At 38.2% G+C, this 23,828-nt stretch overlaps 1 protein-coding gene across 1 annotated transcript; it reads right to left on the bottom strand.

Annotated features, from left to right (window-relative positions):
• Positions 1 to 220: 220 nt before the first annotated feature.
• Positions 221 to 6,830, bottom strand: LOC131323384 (protein SEEDLING PLASTID DEVELOPMENT 1). The gene is made up of 9 exons (XM_058355142.1): positions 6,325 to 6,830; positions 5,036 to 5,250; positions 4,514 to 4,664; positions 4,076 to 4,267; positions 3,618 to 3,780; positions 3,243 to 3,478; positions 1,472 to 1,648; positions 1,210 to 1,332; positions 221 to 692 (listed from the first exon to the last, which is right to left on the bottom strand). The coding sequence occupies exons 1-9, from the start codon at positions 6,739 to 6,741 to the stop codon at positions 384 to 386; spliced, it is 1,983 nt and encodes a 660-aa protein (XP_058211125.1). The 5' UTR covers positions 6,742 to 6,830; the 3' UTR covers positions 221 to 383.
• Positions 6,831 to 23,828: the final 16,998 nt, after the last annotated feature.

Here is a 23,828-nt window from a genome sequence, read left to right as displayed (position 1 = left end):
TTTCCGAGGAGGCGGTAGATTGGGTGTCAGGGATCGTTTTGACTGTTGTTAGGGTTTTTGTTGGTCTCTTGCCAACGCTTGGGTCTCAGGTAGCCTTTGGTTACCCTTATCCTTCTAATCTTTGTATCCTTTCGGAGATTAATAAAATTTCTTTAGCCTATTAAAAAAATCAATACTATGCAAATATAAAAAAAACGTCAACGATAAATGGAAAATCAAATTGACGACCATCAAGTGAACGGATCTTTCCCATTAGCAGCTAAAAGTTTGTAGCAGCAACTTTCCTATACAGTTTTGTACAGATTTGAGATGCTTGTTATGATACACAGCTGAAAATACAAGTTGTGTATAGAACTAGTGGTCTTCATACTATTACACAGTTCCTAATCAGGCAGAAGAGGCAATCTATTGACAATGTAGGGTGAACCATTCAAATCGGAATTGAGACTGGAAAATTCATTGAACTCCCCATCAGCGTCGTCTCCTCCACTGGAGTCCCCGTCTTCGTCCCCTGCATTTTGAAACGGAAAGATACGAAGATGCTCGTCAGGTTCTGTACCGATTTTCTTTGAGTGTAACTTGTATTGGCGAACAAGGTCCTTTTGAAGCAATATGATGTTGGGTGGCCGAGGGAGTAGCTCCACAGGTTGCCCTTTTGGGATTACCACTCGCTCAATAGCTACCCTAGCTTCCTGTAATATGGAGAAAAAGATTATTGAGAAGTTCCAAGCAACAAACAAGCTCAAACAAAGATAGATGGAAAGTTTAGGCTACAAGAAACCAAAATCCAGTCTCCTATTTCATTCCAGTATGACAGAGTTTAGTTAAAAGAAAAATTTGCTGTAACGAGCTAATATGCATGTCCTTTGCAGTCATCCGCTTCCTAGCAGATATCATCAGTGTCCATAAAATGCTCTAGGACCACCTTGGATTGGACATATGGTAATGTGCTATCATTAATTATCAAGAAGATACTCATCCATCTTTCCGTCATCAAATATAATAAAAATCTCCGAAATGGCCACAATGCGCTAAATCGGAGTAATTGATCTGCACCATTCATTATCATGATTCTGCTCATCTACTTAAATTTGCATTCTACCTTCCAACTTGTTCAAACTTAAAAATTTTGATGTAGCAGGAAACTTCCAATTGCAAATAAACAACTGGAGTATAAAGAATTTCGGCAAGAGAGAATTCATTTTTCACCTCCAAGGCATCAACCTTCTGAGACGGATTTATGCAGTCTTCCGAATCAAAATCCTTAAAACCATCTGCACGATGAGCAATTAATGCTCTTATGGCTTTGGTCAATTGAGGTGATGCAATCGTCTGAAAAAAAAAAAAAAAAAAACTGTACAATGTAAGAAACATTGAAGAAAGAAGAAGCCAAACAAGGAAAATTTTCGATACAAGAAGTACTAACAAGGAAACGGATTCATAAGACCAAACAAAATTTGTCAGCAAATACCTTTATGACATAAATTGGTATCGCATGAGATTTAGCAGCATCTTGGATTCCGGGATTCTTCTTGAGCTTGGACTGCAATGCAAGCAGTGCATCTGCTTCGCTGATATTGTCAGTAAGTTTAACCTCATCATGCATCTTTACTTGTTTGAACCCTTGCATCACACTTTCTTCCGGTATCTATAATTTTTGCTTGCCACATGAGTTCCATACACATTGCATACATGCTACATAAAACTCATTGAAATTGAACTGACCAACCAAGTCAGGATGTGGCTTAAAGGAAGACCAACAGGATGTGAATCAATAAGTAACGGCCCAAAATTTGAATTCATGTTAAAATTAGCATTTAACATGAACTAGTGGCAGCCTAATAAGCAATGCCCAAGAACATGATATTTAAGGACAACTGTCCTAGTTATTGAAAGAAAAGTTTGGACATTCATCTTTTTAGTCAGGCAATAAAAATTCCATCCCGCGTGTTCATTCTCGCGAGCTTCCGCATCCATCTACCGAAAAAGGCATTTAACAAGGACATAGATTTGTTGGGAAGGGGAAGAGTGAAGCTTATAATCATATATGTTCAATCTAGAAATTATTCTTTCCTCCTTCCTCTTTGCCTGATGGAATTCACTGCATAGGCTGCATGATAACATTCTACTCAACTCAACAGACCTTTGTCGCAATTATATTTGGTTCCAAATTTCAGCAGTGTCGTTTGACACCACTACACTTGGCTCCGCACTTGAGAAAGGACAAGATTACCTAAAGTTTAATTGAGGACATAAGATCTCAAATGTAGTCAAACAGGAGAAAACACACCATAGTAATGGCATCAAAGATTGGATATTATTTCTCTAGATGCCACTGGAAATAATATGGTATCACATTGATGTTTTGAAAGTTGATATTGATAGGTCTTGTAGAACTAAAAACCAGCATTAATCATGACTTCTTGAATAAGCCTATTGAATGAAACCTTTGCCTGTGACAATGTCCTTCCTTATCGCCCCAATCAATGTTCTCATAAGCCTTCCAACTATTTCTTTGCCACTGTCTTACATTAGTCCCACATCTCAATTCATCCTGATAGATTTATTTCTAATTTTATATTTTCTTGTAATGCCAACATCCATTTCAATATTCTCGTCCAGCTACAGTAATTGTGCAAATATATTCTCCCTAACCACCTAACATGGTGCATACAGCATAGCAGATCTTATATCAGGCTTATCAAATGTATCCTTTCAACTTCATTGCTAACTTCCGTTCAAAAAAAACTTCATTGCTATCCCGTGATCACACAACATTTCTGATGCACATCTCTTTCATCCATCCCTCCCTAATTCCAACATTCACATCCTCCAAAAGTTGTCCACCTTTCTGAGTAAATGACCAAGATATCGAAAGTCTCCACTCTTAAGTATCAGCTGCCTATAAAGTTCAACTTAATCTAGCTCTGCTATAATTACACTCCATCTCTCAGTTCTCCTTACACAGTTCAAATTCCAGTGTATTTTATGACAAGTCTAGCTCATAGTTTACTTTTCTGTTTTCCCTAGCTAAAACTATATCAGTTGGCCTCTGCAAACAAAATACACTAAGGACCATCCTCTTGAATACTCCCATTAAGTCCATCCACAAGGACCGCTACTAAGGTCAGCGAATTCAGAAACTTTGAGACACTCATTTCAACCTAGCTTACGAAACAGAAAACTCAGTAGAGGGCATCTATGTAGACAATAGACACTATCAAATGAACATGATGGCTTACCCCATAAACAAACAAACAAATAGGTGCCCCGCCAGCATAAGAAGTTTCTCCCTTGCTTTGAGGCATTTCAGGAATGATTTCATACTGGGTAGGTGTCTCATCATTCTTCCCAAGAGTAAATTCAACCACACTGTCATTTTCCCTGCCTAAAGAATCGCGAATCAAAGCTTTTCCTTCTACAGTTTTAGCTTCTGATCCTTGGTTCATCCTGCGAACTTCATAGTATGGGCAGCGACCTTCCTCAACACAACAGTAACAGAATGTCAAACAACTAGGCAAATAGGAATGGGCACTTGTTAAGGACAATAAACAAAGAAATGGAAAATGGGAGAAGTAAATGCCGGGATTTTATCTTGAACAAGGAAGAAAAGATACCAGAAAGAATAGCATCGACTGTTGCTTCTAAATTGCGATGAACTCTTAGCTCAGTCTTCGAAATTATCTCTACACCACTACTAAAGGTTGGGGGACCTTTCCTCTCTAGTATTGTTTTCTGAACACCCCTCCGACTTGCTTCTTCATCCCCTAGAGTCACACTCTGAAAAATAGATAAGTAACGTGACAAGCCATCACAAAGTAAGCCGTTCTTCTCCTAGAGAATTAACATTACAGACCCAAATAGTCATAAAATCCCAGAGAGTCACAGAATGAGTTTTGGTACATGATCCATGCATGTCATTGGTACCAACAAAAAACAATTAACAGAAATGGTATAGCTGTATCAGAATTACTGAAAGTAAAACCCGCTAAGTTGAAGTAACACTTATTCTAAGTATGTATTAGAAATTGCATATCAAATAGAAAGCACACATCAAAACCAAATTCTATCTCACCTGTATTCCTCCAACAAGCATCTCCAGCGAAGGATTCATAGTTAAATTTTCTATTGTCACCCCATGAGCAGTGGCAACTAACTGAATGCCACGCTGTGCAATTGTGCTCGCAGCAATTGCTTCTAGTTTTGTACCAATTTCATCAATTACAATAACTTGTGGCATATGGTTTTCAACTGCTTCAATCAGTACCTAGTTGATATAAAACTCACAATCAGAAGAACCGTGCATAAATGCACTCTGAATGGACAGAGGAAAAAAAAAAAAGGAATAAGATGGACCTTTTATTCAGCAAGGGATTGACGTGTATATGTCCTCGTGCCATGTAGACATAAGGAAATATAAGTCAACTATTTTTCTGAAGTCAATGATTTACTTTTGGGCTTTTTTCCCCCTTTCTAATAGCTGATTAAGTTTAGTTTATGTTCCAGCTCATACCTTGTGTTGCATATCAGAGCTAGCTACTTGCATCCGTCTAGCATTACCTATTCCAGCATGAGGTATGTCACCATCCCCTCCTATTTCATTTGATGTATCAACAATCATCACGCGTTTCATGTAATCATTTGCAAGCATTCGAGCAATGTCCCTACAACATTTGGTAACTTAGTGCCTTCAAATGCTAAAAACCCCATTTTTCATTACACTAAGCCTAGAACTATCATGTTGAGCCTATGTTATTAGACTGAAGCTATAGAACTGTTCGAACTTTTAACGTTTACCTACATAGTGTCAAACACACACAAGTCGTAGACTACGAGAATAGCTCCTACTCACTATAACCAGAGAAAAGAACAATTGCAAAGCGAGAAGTGGAAGATGACAATAGTCCCCAAAAGAATACAGGGTCAAAATGACCATGACCAAAAGAATCTTTTCTGGAACATGTTTAATGGCTTCCAAAAGAGAAGGAAAAGTAAAAGTAAAACTTTCTAAATGTAAGCATATGTAAATGACTACCTGATAATTGTAGTTTTGCCTACTCCAGGAGGCCCAATAAGCAACAAAGAAGCCCCATCTTTAACCAAGTCTCGCAACAAATTGGCGCTCCCTGATACTGCTCGACCAACACGACAAGTCAAACCAATAATGGAACCCTTGCGATTTCTAATGGCACTAATCCGGTGTAAGGTTCTGCTAATGCCTGCCCGATTATCATTGGCAAAGTCACCAACCTGCAGAATGAGAGGGTACTACTAAGTAGCAATCTCTTCAAAGTTTACTCCTCTACAACCAAGTTAATCCTACCTTTGTTTTCTTTTTCACATTAGAGAAGCCAAAAAAGCTTCCTCCATCCCATTGAAAATGGTCCACTTTCACCATTCCCGATATCTCAAAAATCTTTCATATTTCTACTTTTTCTATTCTAGATTACTTTGAAAATTTTTCTAGAAGAAGAAATTGAGATTTGTTGATTGGTAAAACAAAATTTTGAATCTATTCTTTATGAAGTGCAATAAATGGCACAACTTCCTCCATAGGACAACTCCCTCCGTCCCACTTTGTCTATCCAATTTTGACTTTTTTAGGGATGCAATGATTGCACCTACAAGTATACAATTTTTCAACATTTACAGCATCGCCAGCCCTGGCCTCTTTTTTTCCTGGTCCACAGTCATGTAAAAATGTGAGTAAAAACTCCATTTCGGTATGCCTATTGCCTTCTCCAATGCTGAAATCTTATTTTTACCAAATGTATTGAATTTTAAGTTTTCCCTCCAAAATTTGTGTCAAAACGGCACATTTGTAAATAATAGGAAAATGAAAAGAGGTGTTGAGAAAAAGGGTTTCCATTCATTTGGGTAAGAAAAATGATAAAACTCAAAAAGGGTATGCCCTTGCAGATGGATTTCTAGATTTTTACTCAAATGATGAGTTCGGGTAGAAAAAATGCCCAGGATTGGAGATGCTCTTACCCTTCAACTTTTTAAAAAAGTTTCTTTATTTTCAAATAGTAAGGGCAAAAAATGGGAATATGATTCATCCAATGGTTGATGAACAAACATGTTGGCACTTGAAAAAGTCTGGTTACAATGCTAGTGCCACACACAAATGCACCAATGGCCCTTGCTAAATGTGAGTGTGTGCGCATTTGTGTATGTAAAGATGCATGTGGTTTTAGAATTTTTGATAATTTTAGCACATCAGATTAGGAAGGTAGCTGGTGGCCTAATTCTCCCTTCTCTTAATAGTTAGAAACCCAACGCAATTTGTCAAACAAGTGGTGGGCAAGAATCAAACACACTGACCATCGAAGTGGCATGTGCAAGATCGTCCACAGAGATAGGATACTCGGACAAAACAAAGTCACCCATCGGAAACCGGGCCAAGGGCCTCCGTCCCAAGTCCATAACCACCTCAATCAGCTGGTGGAGCTCCGGGTGCTCGCTGACCCTCCGCCGCATCTCCTCCGGCAGCAGCGCCAGAAGCCGCCCCAACTCCACGTCCAATTCATCATCGGACGGCGTCAAAAGGACCGGCGAAATGGAACAGGAGGGGCCCACGATGCGGGTTTCATCGGCGCGACGATGAGAGAGAAAGGGAGACGGATTGCGGGAGTTTTGTGGGTAATTGTTGGGTTTGGATTTGGAGAGGAGTAGGGCTTTGAGGTGGAGGTGAGGGGTTGTTGGGGTAGGAGAGAGGTGGAGGGAAGTGGGAGAGAGCATAGCATTTGATTTGGCGGTAAAATTAGGGCTGTTTCTGGACCAAGACCGTTATTCAGGGCTTCTCAGAGTTGATTAGACAACGACCACATTTTATACGTACAAAATACAAAAAAGTACATAATATACATTTTGGAGTTGTCCGACGTATCTAGCTAACGTGCATCGAACGATACTAGATGTAATTAACGTCACCCCTCGTGTCTTTCAATTTTGATTGTTCGACCGTGACCCTGTAGTTCTTGATGGGATGTAGGAATTCGTGAGTGACTAATTGTTAACGAGTCGATGGGCTGCTGCTGCATTAAGTATTGGTTCCTCTTCATAATTTAGTTATGCTATTTCTAAGCTTGACTTCGTTTATTTCTTCACAAATCTAAAAGCTTTCCACGAGAAACTGAAAAAGTTGTAACCCAGGAAGTAATAGCCCCTACAGAAGTTAGAGCAAGATTCAATTGAAAATGAATCGAATTGAATTATTGTTTGTGGCATAAAGACTCTTGGGCTTCTAGGCCTTTTTTTTTGGAGTTGGGTTGCGTCTCATTTGCGTTTTATTATTTTATATCTAGGTATTAAGGCCTTTTAGGTGTTGGGATCTGTTCCTTGGAGTGCCTCTTTAGTTGATACATTGCCAATCAAAGGCTTGGGTCTCGGATGGACACTTGCTGTCCTACTCCCTTTTGTTGGTAAGTTGTCCTACTCCTTGCTCCTTTTAATCTTCGTATTTACATTCAAAAATTAATAAAATCATTTTTCACCGTTCAAAAAAAGAGTAAAGACCCGCATGGCCACGCTCCAATCCTCCCCCAGACAAATATGTGCATCTAAAAAATTCTTCCATGTCCCGAAAGGTTAAAGTTTCTATGGTCACGTCCAGAAAAACTGTTACAAACTGTCGCCCCGTTCTACCATTTCAGTTTTGGAAAATAGAAAGAAGAATCCATAGAAGAAGTTTTTCTCCCACGAGAAAACAATCAGAAAGAAGAATAGCATGCCAATGTAGGTTAGGTTGGGTCCTGAATTGATGTTTGAACCTGGGGAGCTCTTGGGCCATGCCCCAAAGCCTTGTGTCTGATAGGATTGGTTTTGAGTAATAGGCTATTTGAGCTCGACTCGAGATATAATGGGTTGGGTTCATCACTTGTTTTTTCTCAAATCCAGGCTTGGGCCTAAGAATCTGGTGTATTTGTAACAATTTAAGGCTCTTCTAGATCCACTAGAGAAGGTTGTTGGCTCTCGGGGTTGATCATTCATCCAGACACGCGGTGGACAATTCCGTGTTGTGCATAAAAAAAAATAAAACGACGTCGTTTTAAAAAAGCTCGATGCATCAAATTACGTATACCTGTTTCGATGTACAGCAAGGTAATGTCGCAACACTCCCCCACAAAATCCATGCCTCTCTTGGCTTAGTGCTGATTTCAGGGTCTCGTCATATCCCAACTTTTATTCGTTTCGACATTTTTGCCCCCCCCCCCCCCCCCCCCCCCCTGCCCTTTCCAGAAAATACCCATTACGCCAAAAGACCCGTGCGTTAAGTTTACCCCATTTCTACTCCAACCTCCATCATCATCAATAATGGTTCAACTTGTATCTACAGAGTCTTTCTTTCAAAGCTCCACTAACAATACAAGACCTTTATGAAAGTGATTCTGGATACTTGGTGGGGGCAACGGCACTTGTTCTGGTCCAGAATATCACTTCCTTGCTTTAATTTGGAGCCCTGCAAATTTTTCTTGGTCAATTAGAATTTTCTTTAGCTTACAAACTCCTCCTTGGACTATTAATAACACACAAAAAAAGGTGAAATATTTTACCAAAAAAAAAAAAAAAAAGGCGAAATGGACAACTCAAGTTGAGAGAAACTGACCTTTTGAGTGGCATCGTGTTGCATGATTTTCTGACTGTCTGCATATAAGTGGAAGGACTAATTGATAGCAATGGGGCAAAAGAAAATTGAAGGGTTTGGTAAGCACTGACATCAGTTGGTTGATATACTCTTTTCTATCTTCTGAAAGGACAGAGAAAAAAAACGTGGACAGAGCTCCTGCCCAGGTTTTTTTTTTTCCAGTCCGGTCCAGAATCGGAATCGTTTCAGTTGGTATGATCGGAGTCATTCATTTTGTATCGCTCGCCGAATACGTCATTCTCGTAAAACGTTAGCTTTTTATAGGTACATGACAAATTAGTTCAATTTGTACAAGGGAAGAAAAATGAGCATGTAAGTTTCAAATTATTTTTTGCTGCCCCATTTTCCTTGTCAAATCTGTTTTGTTCATGCACAAATCGATTTTCGATCAAGCTAATTTTTCGCGCGGATGAAGTCCTGGATGAGCTTTACAGAACGAGCGATTCCAATTATTGTTGTGGATCCGAGAGGAGCCCACAGTTACAAAGGCCCACAATTGCACCGACGTATCCTTCTTCATCAAAGGAGAAATATCCCTTTTCATCAAAGGAGAAATATCCTTCTTCTAGGCTTCCCCTCCTCCATTAATGATGGGTCAAATTACACCAAAATAGTATAATGAAATTTTCTTTATTGGAGTTTCAATGTGATGGAGAATTGTTTTCTTCTTTTTTTAGGTGCATCAGAAAGTCAATGGAGATTTGTTTCAATTTGAAGTGTGGAGTGGGGCCCGATACTTACATCAAATCAGGTTTCTCGAAAATTCAATGAAGGTTATTTTGTTAGATTTTACATACCGTAAAATCGAATCTTATACTTACGTCAAACCATGTTTCTCAGGAATTCAACGACTCATGATTTTTCTCTTACTTCCACTCTCACGATTTTCTTCAATTTCTTTATTTTTTGTGTCCTAAATCATGCATTAGAGTTCTTCAAATTCATAACATGGAATTTCTACTTCAACAAATCGGTCCATCCCTCCCCTCGATAACACATCTCAAATTAAAAGTGTGGTGCAAAAAAATGACAGATCTGAACAACAGTATTGAAACCAATCAATACCAGGCACCCCAATGTTTATACAAGTGTGTGTGCATTTTGTGTGAGTTAATAAGACTATTGATTTTGCAAAGAGAATGAGGAGGTTTTGACTTCCAAAGTCTAACTAAACAGGGAGAATAACTGTCTCTCATGGTTATTTTTTGCAAGACACCAACAGTAAATCCTAGCTAGAGTCCAGATTATTTATTTCACTTTGGGGAATGTCCCCCCTTGATAGTAGATGGTAGATATCACCTGAGGGTAACTCTCTCTCTCTCTCTCTCTCTCTCTCTCTCTCTCTCTCTCTCTCTCTCTCTCTCTCTCTCTCTCTCTCTCTCTCTCTCTCTCTCTCTCTCTCTCTCTCTCTCTCTCTCTCTGGATTCTAGGTTGCTCAGAAATATAGGGCCCCAAGGTTAATCCGGTTGGCTGGTAAGTAGGTTTGCTCATGATCACATAATTTATCAAGTTTCGATTCTTGGAGTCGAGTTACAAGAAAGTACTTCCTCCGTCCCATTTTGGTTTTCGTGTCTTTTTTTTAACGTTTATATCTCCTAGTCTATAATGCTTTTTATAATTTTGAAAACTTTATATTATAAATCTAATCGAGAACTATCAAACAAGATCCATATTGTATATTTTTGGATATTCATATTAGAAGATATAAACGTTAAAAGAACGACACGAAAAACGAAAATTAACAAGTAAAATGGAACGGAGAGAATAATTTGTTAAAAATATCCTAGTACCAACGTAAATGGTTTGTCTTCATCGAACCCAGAAAGGATAGTTTCAGGAATTGCCAATGAAGGCTATGAAGCAATGGGATTGATTTAGGCGTGTGGATGTTTTCATTGCACAGCAATCATAGATGCCTTTTTTTCAAAAAACAAAAGGGTCCTTATAAAAATCATGCCCGCAAAGCTAAAGTGCAGGCGTGCCGTAGGACTCGCCATCACACACCACAGACCTCTTTTTACATCCCCCCTCGAAAAGAATAGTACGATGCATGGGATTAGTGCTGTACAAAAATACTAGGAACACAATAATCCAAAATGCAATATCAAGTACAGTCTTTCGCATACATGTGGGGCCAACACGCATTAGTATGTGTGAACTTCATATGTGCGTGAGAGATTGTGTTTGGATTGTTATGTATATAGCACTTTTGTTATACTATATCAATAAGTCTGGCGAGCATGAATACCCATGACGCTGACGTGGCTGGTGGGTCCAATGCCATGTTAGCAACAGCCCAAAACTAGGGAAAAAAACGCTGAAGTTCGGTTTACCAAAGAATTTTTAGAGAGAGAGAGAGGAAAGAGGTTGACCACCGCTACCATCGACATCAAATTCACCACCGGCGACCAGCCCTTCAGCAAAATCAACACACCACCACCAACGACAATTCACCACCAAGTTCTCTCTCTCTCTCTCTCTCTCTCTCTCTCTCTCTCTCTCTCTCTCTCTCTCTCTCTCTCGCGCGCGCGCGCGCGTGCGCGCTATTAGGTAGGAATTAACGGCGGTGGGGTTGAAGGCGACGACGGCAGCAACGGGAGGGTTTTGTCCCTGTCAATTGAGGAGGTGCGGGCGTTGTTAGGGTTTTGGTGGAGGCAGCAGCAAAGGTAGGAGGAGATCGAGGAGGGTGGACCGACGGTGGATGTAGTAGTGGTGACGGGCGGCGATGATGTTGTGAATGTGGGGGTGATGGCCTTATGGGCAGAGGTACGTTGGTAGCCGGAGTTGGGATTGGTCGACCTCCTTCCCCTCTCTCTGTAATAGATTGAACTTGGGGTTTGGGAACAAAAAATTCAGCGTTTTTTTTTTTTGGGCTATTGCTGACGTGGCGTGAGACCCACCCGCCATGTCAGCGTCATGGGTTTGGTCATGGGTGGGATTCATGCTCCCTAGACTTATTGATACTATATCAATACATCTTTAGAACCCAAAAAGTGTCCCACAAAGATGATCAACAATGCTACTCATTTGATTCAAAATATGTTGTTTTGGGTTCCTTTAAAATACCACATCATTTGAATATCAGTAAAGTTGAACGTTTCTTAGACGATTTTATCTATATTCAAATGAGCTAATATTTTGCAAGGACTCTAAATAACATATTTTGAATAAAATGTGCAATTCGGATAATATTTTATTTTATTTTATAGCCAAGTTCAGATAATCTTTGTAGTACTCGAAACGGGTATTCTAGAGGCGTATGTACCCCACATGGAACTCCAAATCTATTTCTTCACCTTCCCCTCTCATCACTTAAATGATGACCAACAATGCTACTCATACAACGATTCAAATACAACAATTTACACAACCTTTCGCATACATATGGAGCCCACACACAGTAATGTGTGTGAAGCCCATATGTATGTGAGAAGTTGTATTTGATGTTGTGTTTAGATTGTTGTATGAGTATTATTTTTTATGATGATTGTAGAGAGAAAAAAAATCAATTGCATGCTTATATATAGATCTATAACATATGTATGACCAAGTGTCATGATTACTGGAAAGTGACAAGTCATGCATGAATCGAGGCTTGCACGTTGTTTGGTTTCGGGGATTTGATGAGACATGAAGGCTCCGTTTGTTTTGACGCAAAAATTTTAATAATTTTTTGGTGTTCGATCGTGCAAAGACGGGTAAATTATATCAAGTATAACATTTTACTTTCCATGATTATAAATGTTTTCCGCTTGAAAAGGTCAAGCTAATTTACGACTATTTTTTTTATATTAATCTAAACCAGAATCACTTGTGGAACAACTATCAATCAAACACCCAAAAAAATAAAAACAAAAAAATTTTTTTTTTTTGCAAAATTATTTTATATGAAAAAAATTTACATCAAAAAATATTTTACTTTGAAACAAACGGAACCGAAAAGAAAAATATTACTCAAGAAAGAAGATGCAAATTAACCTCAATTAATCTTGGCAAATAATACTATTATTTATCCAACTATTGCAGGTGAAAATGAATTTCAGATCACCACTATTTATTGCTACTCATCAACCCCGGGCGCCCAACCAAAAAGAACAATACGACGCCGCAACTACCCCAATTATTATCGTACTAATCACTAACGTTAAATCCTTTTCACGGTTTTAATCAAACACAAGAAAACTTTTGTCTGTGATTGAAGAAATTGCTGGAAACGAACAGAGCATACGAGGGATGCGGATCCTCTGTCCTGATTTCACTATCCGAGTCCTCTATCCCACACTTCCCCTTTTGCCACGTAGCCAAACCAAACACCCATCTAATCCCTCTAAACTCTGTTACATACCAGTTAACTCTATTACGTACAAAACTTTCCTTTCCTTTGCTGAGTTTTTATTTTTTATTTTTGTGGAACCCATTACGAGTTTATAAAGATGATTTAAATTGCATGTTATTCTTTTTTTTTTTTTTGGTGGGGCTGTTAGAGTTAGCACGGAGAGATCAGAAGTTATCCATAGCCCTGGTCCCCTAAAAAGCCTGCCCTCAGTGGGGCTCGAATACAAGACCTTCTACAAAGGGAAAGCAATGACTGACCAGCTGCATTAAGCAGTGGTTGTCAATTGCATGTTATTCTTAAAATACTTTTTTTTATGGGCTCTTGAAAAAAAATAAGCTCAATCCGTTATCGATATGACTGTTACAGGATTCGTAGGCTCCAACGAATTCTTTAAGTGTTCCAATTTTCAATCTGTTTGAACTGGTGCTAAGATCTTATTTTTCTTATCAGTTTATCTTACATGGTCGTAATGAATTTTTGACTCTAAGGCTTTTCAACGAGCACCCTAAGACTCTTTATTTAGTTTCAAAGCTCTCTTACTGTGCCTATTGAAAGGTCTTAAAGCCAAAAATCCATTCCGACCATTTAGGATGAAATGATAAAAAAAAAAAGATCTTCGCACCGGTTCAAACGGATTAAAAATTAGAACACTTAATTTTGTTAATACCGTTTATATATTAAAAAATATAGTTAAAAAATTAAGTGTTCTATATTGAATATAAAATTCATTACTAATTTAATACTGTTTATATATATACACGAAAAATAAGGTGTTTAGATTAAGTACCCTAGACACATCGGATGTCGTTGATATATACATATATACATGAAAAATAGGGTGTTTAGATCAAACACCCTAGACACATCGAATGCCGTTGATTCCCGCGTAGAGCCCCTCATTTTTTTTAAATTTTTTTGGACCGCTCAGATCGGCCATTCGGTGGCCAGAGACAGCCCGGCGCGATCGTTCGGTATGATTTCCCTAGACTGGACGTCGGTACCTATAGCACTACTCTAAAGAAAAGGGTGTACGGTGTACACTTCTTTTACCCTGACACACATCGGTGTGCTTATAAATAGGGGATCCGTGCACCCTTTTGATCCATTTGCAGAAAAAGCCAAAAAAAAAATTCAGTGGACAGGGATGGCATTGAATGCACCATCAACAATCAACATCGTCCCCCAAGCGTGAAGATCCGGTTGTCAATTGCACCCAGAATTGGCCTAACAGCTGGGCATACCGAATAATTCAAAACAATGGGTATTTTTGTCACAAAAAAACACACACACACACACATATTTCCTCTCTTTTCTTGTTCAGATTTTCATTTTTCCCTTTTCACCACTCCAGTTTTTTTTTCTGAAAAAAGAAGGCAAATGGGTCGTGGTTGAATTTTACGACAACGTCGCTAAAAATTTCACGACGATCCTCTTGCCGAAAATGGGGTTGGAAGATATTTCGACTTGTTAATTTCAAGATCATGGGATTAGTCATGACTTATCCCCACGCCCAATTGACAAAGAAAATAGTAAATTAGACATTCAAATAGTAAATTTTTTGTCAATAATCAATACTGTCTGTATCTATAAAGAGGCGACCAAATCCAAAACCTTGCTTCGCAATCGCCGGGACGGATGTCTGTGTCTCTAGCTAGCACGATTTTCTTTACAGGATGATGATAGATGTATGCATTATGGAATGTGAAAAGTGGACTTGGGAAGGTAGGCCTGGGCGTTGTTGAAGTGAACCGGATTTAGTTGGAAAGGAAACAGGGGAGACAAACAGGGGGTTATGGTAACCAGAAAACTACGTCACACACAGGGAAAAAAGTGGACGGGCGGCGCGTACAGAAAAGCTGATGCACGAGCTATGGAGGCTGCTGCAGTCAATTTCAAACAAAAGAAAAAAGCTACAGGGCTGCAGTCACGCGAAAGAAAGCTCATTCCTTCGCTATCAGAAATCACCACCACACATATTATACTCCATCCGTTCCATACAGAGAGATGTCTCTTGCGAAAAGTTGTGTCGTTTTTTTAAAAAAAAAATTAACTATTTTCGCATATAATTTTTTAAATTTTTTCGCATCAAATTAAATCACTAATCAAGATCTTTAATACGGTGCGAAAAAATTCGAAAAATTATACACGGAAGTAATTGATTTTCTGATTTAAAAATGGTAAGAGAGAGAGTGTGTGAGACTCTCAATATGGAACAGAGGGAGTACTTATCTCGAAAATGCTAAGGGAAAATGACGGCCCAGGACGTTTTTAATAATTAATACCCGCCAATGACACACTAAGAACAATTATTAATGCTAAAAATGTCCTTGACAGGTATTAATTATCAAAACACGTCATTGACCGTCATTTTCCCAAATGCTAAGGCCACCGAGCATCAGGATCCGAAATTTGAATGAAAAAAAATGTAAGATTGGATAAAGCATTTATAAGTATCTGATGGAATAATTTTCTGCCAGCCCACTCATTTTTGTTTAAAACTATTGAACGGCTGGAATCATCCATGCGGGACCGGGTTTAGCAGCGTTGCATATAGCTAGTGAAATAGTATTGGGAATTGATTTCTACACTTCATTTTTTGATATTCACACTTTTTTTGTTTTGTCTTTTAACAAAAAAAAAAATTACATTCACTTTTAACACAGGACAGATTGGAGTATAATCCTTTCCGGTCCACAGGACAAATTGGATTTGCAGCAATGTAGGATCCAGATTGGAACTATTCTCTTCAATCCAGATTTAACTCGAGGGATCTAATTTCAATATTTTGTCGATCTCTACCCTTTTGGTGGCGCAACATCCAGCAGGTACAGAATTATGGCAATAATTGGATTCAAATTCGAAGCAATTTTATGATACATTGTTTGTGACATTCATTGTATCAATTAGGGGTGTTACAAAAACCCGACGGACCGAAAAAACTGACCGATCGATTCGGTTTTCGGTCAGGATGATGGCGGAATTTTTTCGGACCGAATCGAACCGAAATCGGTTCGGTCTCGATTTCCTGGAATTTTTGCCGGACCGAACTAAACCGATTGACTATATATTTTATATTAAATATATTTTTTACATGTGTAAACTTTAAATTAAATGAAAATTTTATATTTTGGGCAGACCGAAATCTCTGACCAAACCGATCCCACCCTAAACCGAACCGAACTCAACTTCGGTCGGGATCGGTCCTGTAATTATTTTTTTTTTTGAGTAAAATCATTTTATACCAAGAATATTTTCCAGTGTAAAATATTTTACGTCAAAACAAACGGAGCCTATATTTTCAAACTTTTAACAGGCTCCCAAATGGTATGGGAACATGACGCTCCCATTAAATATAGACCCTTAAATTGAAAATAGTAAATCATAATGATCAAAACTACCCGCAAAAGTAAGATAAATTTATTATTTGGACCTGACCGAACCGAATCGGTCTTCGAAAATTTCACCCCGAACCGAATCAAAATCACCCCTATCAACTTTGTAGATATGAATTAAGGTACAAAAAATATGAACAAAAATATTTCAATTCTAAACATTTAAACAAACGAAATGGGACGAAATGAGGAAGTTAATTTTGCAAAGCCACCAAACTTCTCTCTGTCTAATGACAAAGGCTCCGTTCCGCTAAAGTTCTTATTTCTTAAGTACTGATTTTCTGCTTTACAAGATAAGTCACAAATACATCACCTTTACATACGAGAGTATGGGCTCCCATAGAAATTGCCTTGATAAAAAAAAGTAAAAGAACATAATGAGAAATTTTAATGAAGAGAAAATAGGTACATCTTTGAAAACTATACTATTCAATCATGATTATCCGCAACAAATGTATCCCACATTATCTCCCCTCTTTATTTTGTGGGTTCCACTTGATCGGGTGGCTACGCATACATCTGTTTTGCAATTTACTGAATATAACTTGTATGTAAGTTTGTAACGTGTCGTCGTCAACAAAATTATAGGATTGCCCAATCATTCAGTTTAATGGAATAAGTACCATAGAATTAGAGTGCTAGCTAGCTAGGCATGGATAGATCTAACTCCAGTCTCCAGCCATAGCCATAATTAATTGGAGTACAATATTATTTTGCAAATAGTAGTTACATACCAAAAGAAGAAACCTGCTATACATAGCCCTTATAAAAATTCTCACTATGTAATAAAGCAATTGGGAGATGGTGCTGTACAATAGTGTGCGCAACATCGTGCTGCACATCTCTGAGCCGTCGAATCGTGCATCCGACGGCTCGGATCTCATCTCGATAATGAACTGCTCTCGATCGTTGGTTGTTGAGATGAGATCTGAGCCGTCGGATGCACGATCTAACGGCTCGGAAGTATGCAGCACGGTGCTGGACACTTCGCTGCACAGCACCAACCCGAAGTCCAGTAATAAAGAACTAATCTGACATGACCTTAGTACTCCTCCCCAAAAAGTTAAATGAAGTTATTTTTTAATTATTTAGGTCAATCATGTGCAACTAACATGTAAATAAAACCCATAATTACAACTTAATTATCAAATGTGCAACTGACAATTATATCTTGGTCTAGTTAATTAATGGAGAACACACATGCAGCAGGGCAACTTTTATATATATATATATAGAGTCCCCTTCTCCTAAGGACTACCTTAACTTAATAAAATAAGGACCTCCCTTTCCAGATCGAATTTCAATGTTCCGAGCCGCTCAATGTGTTCAGAGCGTTATTTTAAGAGTAAACGCGAGAAATCAGCAAAAAAAAAAGATCGGGAAGAGCTTCATCCGAGCAATTTTTGTTTATTTTTTATCAAACGGTTCAAATTAAAACTGCTCAGATGAAGACCTTTCCGGTCTTTTTTTTTGCCGATTCTTCGCGGATACCCTTAAAATCACATTCTGAACACATTGAGCGGCTTGGATCATCAAAATTCAAACGGAAAATGGGAGAAATGGAGAGGTCCTTATTTTAAGTAAAATAAGGACCACCTTATTTGAAAATGACTGTATATATATATACCTATACCTAACATCTTATTAATTATCTATTCCACTTTCTGTCATTGTGTCACCTTTTCATCTTCCCAAATTACCCATAAGTTAAATTGTGGGTGCTTTCTAGGGCCCCTGAGGGCAGGGAAAAAAAACGGTATGCTTAACCACCTCACGTTGAGGGACCCGGGGACCCCGCTGAGCGGCACCCCTGCCTAGCTGGTGCTGAGCGGCCAATCCGGCCGTTCATCTCGGAATCAACGGTCCGGATCGAAACATCTTTTTCCTTTTCCTTTTTTTTTTTTAAATCCATTCAATACCTTTACATTTGGGCCGTCCAAAACACTTTTTGACGGTCGAGATGTGCTCGGCACCCCTGCTTGGCAGGGTCTCCAGGTCCGCGTTTTTTGAGAGTGGGCATCCCATTCAGCAGAAGCACAGAAGTTATATTCTACTATCCATTTGGTTTTCTATAATATATAGAGAAGCTTATTCACGGTTCAAAACTTCTTTATTGTAACAATTAATCGTGACCGTCCAAAAGTGTTCTAAATGGTTATGATTTTAATGAAAAATTTCTGGGGAAAATTTTAACTTTTTTTTTTTTGAATTTTTTTTATTATAACCTCCAGACTGTCCAAAATACTTTTGGACGGCCGCGATTAGCGCCGTAAACAACTTCTGGCGCGAAAAATGTTTTCTCATACTATATATATATATTCCTAACTCAACCAAAAGAGACAGAAAGAATTAGGTAAACCCTACCTCAGTTACGTTCTTCCCTATCATTGCCCTCCCATTGTTGTTTTCTCTCCTATCGATTCCAAGAAAACGACATAGCCCCTAAAATCAATTTGAATGCATTATACCTAAATTCTAACATCTTCTTCTATTAGCTACTTCAGCAAGGGCCCGACCACTTGAATATCCTAAGAGTTTTTGTTCTCTCAAATACGAGATTACGAAAATTCCTGGAGCCGCCAAAAAATAGAACAACTTAAAAATAAAAACTTGAGTTTGCGCTTGATCAAACTTTAATGTTATCCAATTTAGCTAGCCAAACAGTGTAATTTCTTTTACTTCTTGTCTCTTTTATTGAGAGAGAGAGAGAGAGAGAGAGAGAGAGATTAACAAGCAAACTTTCGCTAATGTATACAATATTGGCAGTATATTGTACTCCCTCCGTCACTTTTTAAGTGTCCCGCTTCGTAACTCCAATTTATTAAAAAAATATCATTATTACACCTTTCATATTAACTTTTACCTTTATTTTCCTTACTTACCCTATATGGAGACATTATCATTACACTTTTATTCACAAACTTTTCAAAATAGAATTTATTTTTAGGGGCAAAATGAAAAATGTACCAATTTTTACTCATTAACTTTACAAAATGAACACTTATTAATAGATAGTCCAAAATGAAATACTAAACATTAAAAAGGAAACGGAGGAAGTATGAAATTTGACAAACTAAAACTCTTTTACCAAAAATGGGAAGTGTACGGGAAAGAAACTCTAACAGGGAATTGTACGGAAATAGGAATAACAAAATAATTCCATAAAGAATTTGTACTTATATACTACTACTATAATTATGCCAATCCCATCTGATTTTACTTGTGAGGGAAGCAACTCAATGATTGCAAATATAATACTATATTCATCTTAGGTTATTTATTTATTTATTTAATTTTTTATATCTCACTTGCATGCATTCCATGTCATCTTCATAGTACAAAATCATTAGAAAAAAAGAATTTAACGGTTTCAAACTTTCAATTTGTTTAAATAATCGGTTAACATCATAACCATATATATGACAGCAGATTAAAAATATATAGTGTATTTCACGACCAATTGCAATAGAAAGTGTTAAAAAGTGAAGATTAATTAGTATTATGTTTACATCAAGCTTTTAAAATAATCCAAAAAAGCAATCATATGTTTGTTAATTAAGTTCTTGGCCGTACAAAGCTACCAATCACCCCTCGTAATGGAATTCTTGCCTTGTTTCTTTTATTAGGCTTCGTCTAGGGTTTGTTCGACTGTAAACCTTAGACAAAGATCAAGAAAATTTAGAGATATGATTATTCTAAGCCCGGAAACCTCTAGTTTGAAGCTATGAAATGGATGCCTCAAATGCCTTAAACAGATGCCTTGTCAACTTGCAGGTTAATCCTTCCACGGTTAGGGAGCCGCCGGTTTCAGCATGCCACGAGAGACGCAAAATCGCATCGTCCTACTTTCTTTGTCTATCAATCTGTACCTGTTAATAATAAGTTTCAATTGTTGGAAGACAAGAGCTAGGGTGTAACTTAATTATATTCCCGTACTTTGTTTTTCTAATCTATTTCAATTCTAGTTTTACCTTATAACCAAAAATGCAATTTTTATAATCGAGTGGCGCTGATGATGTAATTGGGTTATACGTATCTCAATTAATTTTGATATTATGAAGCAGTCGATTCAACAAATTAACCTCCAAAGTCTCTAAATTAATACTATTTGTTTTTTTTTTACTGGCGGTAAAACTGATCCTGCAAATTTCAAGGACGACTAAGACACTCAACCACATGCACCATGTGCATTTCTTGGCATACATTACAGCACGAAAAACTAATGTATTCAATGTTGTTAAATGAACCAAGTTAATTCCCTGAACTACTCGATCTACTCGCATTTACGAGATCGATTTGTCACATAATCAAATCTTAATCCGAACACATTTTTCACGATCTTGAATTTTTTCAAAAATCAAACTTAAACACCACGCTCGGCTCGTTTGCAGATGTGAGCTCGCTTTCGAGCCGGGGTAGTTTTTGAGCGAAAATTTACTTGTTTAATTGCAAAGGTTTTTTTTTTTTTTTTTGTCAAAAGTTGAGAGGTAATCACCTTGTTTGGTTCAAATTCCTGAAAGTTATTTTTGATGTAATGAGTGAAGAGAGATAGAGAGAAAAAGATATTGAGAAACGTGTAAAGAGAAAAATGAGATGAGATGAGAGTTGAACCAAACAAGGTGAGTATTCATCAAAAGATCCCCATGGAGTAAGGTTAGGAGTCCACAGATCGGTCGGACACTCTGACAGAAAGGAGCGCTGCCACTCTTTCGCAACCACCTTGATAAATTCATAACCACCACATCTACATTAGAAAATAGGAACACATCGTTGGGAAGTCGTCGCCCAGCAAACGCGGTAGACAGCGTCAGGTCACAGATTTGAGAAGGTGGAGGCTGAGAACAATGGTGAACAATATCTTACCCGCAACCACTGAAACCAAAGCTCCGGAACGTCATCGAAAAACGATTTGGCTGAAAAGTTCCCAATAGACGCCCGAACTTTAGTTGCGGGGTTGAGAGAGAAGACGGTTAGACGGTAAGGGGAAGAGAACAAAGGGAGAGAGATCGGAGGGGAAGGAGAGGAAGGGCTGTTGGTGGCTAGGGTTTGGAGATTTTTTAGAAAGAGAGCCCTTGACCCATTATGTCAATGGTGGTTGAAGACAAGTTTACTTCCCAAACGGGACATTTTGGTCATTTCGTATATTAGCAATCCGAATGAGAATTCTAAACCGAAACTGGAATTGGGTGTCCCGTCGCTTTCCTCGACAACAGCTACTCGAAATTGGTGGGACATAAGCAAACAGGGACGCCATCTTTGCTGGCTTACGAAGGTGGGCTCCCAAACACAAATAGGAGTATTCATGTTCGCGAAATTGGGCAAACAAACCAAGGACGATGGGTGGGATCAACGATCCATCTTGTTCGGAACCGGAGACGCTGCAGTTCACAATTCGAGTCCGTACAAAAGTGTTCTTTATTTGTCTAGATTTGCTAATTGTATCATACTATAAGATACAATACTTTTTAAAATTTGGACAATTGATCGGAGAAATGGACAAACCAAATTGAGCACAGCAGAGTGTTCGGATCCAGTCAGTGGTGGCCCCAAAACCAACCAATATAGGGTATCCTGTGTATCATTTTTTTTATAATTGGATGGTCAGATCAATTTGTGCGCAACTTCTAATCGATTTCAAGGCCTTTAAGTTAACAATAAAACGAACATCTATTGACCTGGGTTTTGAAAGGCTTGACCTTTGTGTGATTCAAAGTCTTTGCTGTTGTTTATCTTTATTTGGGGGTCCCAGATCTTTCCTACCACTTTATTGAACCCCTAAAGTATGAAAGTGAATTGCATATAATGATACGTTTTCGCTATATTATTGGACTGTTGGCTAATGACAATAGTCAAGTTGTTTTTCGCTTTATGATATTTTACTATGTGAAGAGAATGACCTAACTAAAAAATACATGAAAATATGGATTTTAGTCGGTCCATTTTGGTTTAGCGAAAACGCCCCTAACTATAGCCACGGTTGTAATTGGTAGATTTTAGTGTGTGTGTTTTTTTGAACCCCGGTTTTCAATAGGCCCCGTTCCAGAACACCTTCTTAAAAAATAAGTACTTATTTCATATTTTCAAACTCAAAAATAATGTAAATGAAAAATAATTTTTCAATTTTTTTTGCATCGTATTAAAGATCTCAATGAGATCTATCAAACAAGATCCATAGTGATAGAAAAATTATTTACGTAAGCACATGATTTTTAAACTTGAAATTGCCTTCTTAAAAAATAAGTACTTATTTATCGTTCTGGAACGGGACCTAGTGGAATATAGTTTTGGAAAGGTGGCCTCTCTTATTTTATTTTTGAAGTTACTACTTTTAGAACTTTGAAAATGTGTGTAAAATTGCAAACACGAGGATTGCACGTGCTCCGAATACTCACACCAAGAAAGAAATGCACCTTAATTACGAGTTACGATAGAGCACGAGCCATGGAAATGAGGTTTGGAGACTGATTTACTTTCCTGATCAATCTCCTCTTTTTTAGCAAATATTTTTCAGTCTAACTTGGTGCTACACAATTGGGAGCAAACCCTAGCATATTTATCTCCAATGGGACTATGAAACTATCACTCTTCCCTAAAAACAAGTTGGGAAGGAGGAGGATGTTGTCTCTTTTTTACTATTTTCTTGGCCTCATGGACTAGACCGTACAGTTTGTCCGTTTGTGGACTATTTACGGGTTCGTTTTGATGATTCAAACCGTTCAAATTTTAAAGCTCGTTGAGCAAAATTAGGTTGATCGAATACTGGTTTATATGATTTCAAAATGCATTTGTGTTGAGGTAATTTGGTTGTTGTAACCCTTGTTGTGTTCTAAGACAAATATGTTCCGAAATCATACGAAACAAATCCGACCAACCTAATTTTTGGCGCGTACAATGTTCCGACGAGCTCTAAAATCGAAACGGCTTGAGTCATCAAAGTGAACATGAACAGAATCCACAACCCCAAGCGGGCAAGCTGAACCGCTCCAGTCCACGAGAATGAGCTGGCTCATCCCAGTTGGGGAAAAAGAGATAAAAAATGATCACTTCCAAATTGGCAGTGTTTATTAAGAAACCAGAAGTGGGATTATTGTGACAAGCAAAAGGGAGGCATGGGACAAGCTTTCGTGGGCACAAAATCCACCAAGGTTTCCCTTACAGAAATCCCTCCGCAAGATTCAAGAATTTGATCTAAAAAAGTACAATTGGGGGAAGCAACTTTCTCCTTCTCTGTCAACTGTTCATCAAACAGAAGGTGTACCTTTTGTAGTTCCCCCATATACCCTTGAACCTAGAAGAACAAAACCCCATGGTTAATGGGATTCCTGGGATTTCACAATCCCATGCATGTGATGGGTCCGTTTTAAGGATTTTGAGGCTCCTTTAATCATCACCTTGGATGTGAATGGCATCGATTTGGGTGGCATTTGTCTGGTGATTGGGGTGTGAGGAATTG

This window comes from Rhododendron vialii, chromosome 4a (genome assembly GCF_030253575.1).
Source record: "Rhododendron vialii isolate Sample 1 chromosome 4a, ASM3025357v1".
Classification (NCBI taxonomy): Eukaryota; Viridiplantae; Streptophyta; class Magnoliopsida; order Ericales; family Ericaceae; genus Rhododendron; species Rhododendron vialii.
The sequence above is the reverse complement of the archived record's forward strand: the minus strand, read 5'-3'. Positions and strand labels throughout refer to the sequence as shown.

Bases quoted from the DNA above. Each gene is read 5' to 3' on its own strand.
- LOC131323384 (XM_058355142.1), bottom strand. From the start codon at position 6,741: ATGCTCTCTCCCACTTCCCTCCACCTCTCTCCTACCCCAACAACCCCT. The intron at 4,665-5,035 runs GTAGTCATTTAC...CAAATGTTGTAG, and splicing joins GGCAAAACTACAATTATCAG to GGACATTGCTCGAATGCTTG. The intron at 1,333-1,471 runs GTATTTGCTGAC...TTTTTTTTTCAG, and splicing joins TACCAATTTATGTCATAAAG to ACGATTGCATCACCTCAATT.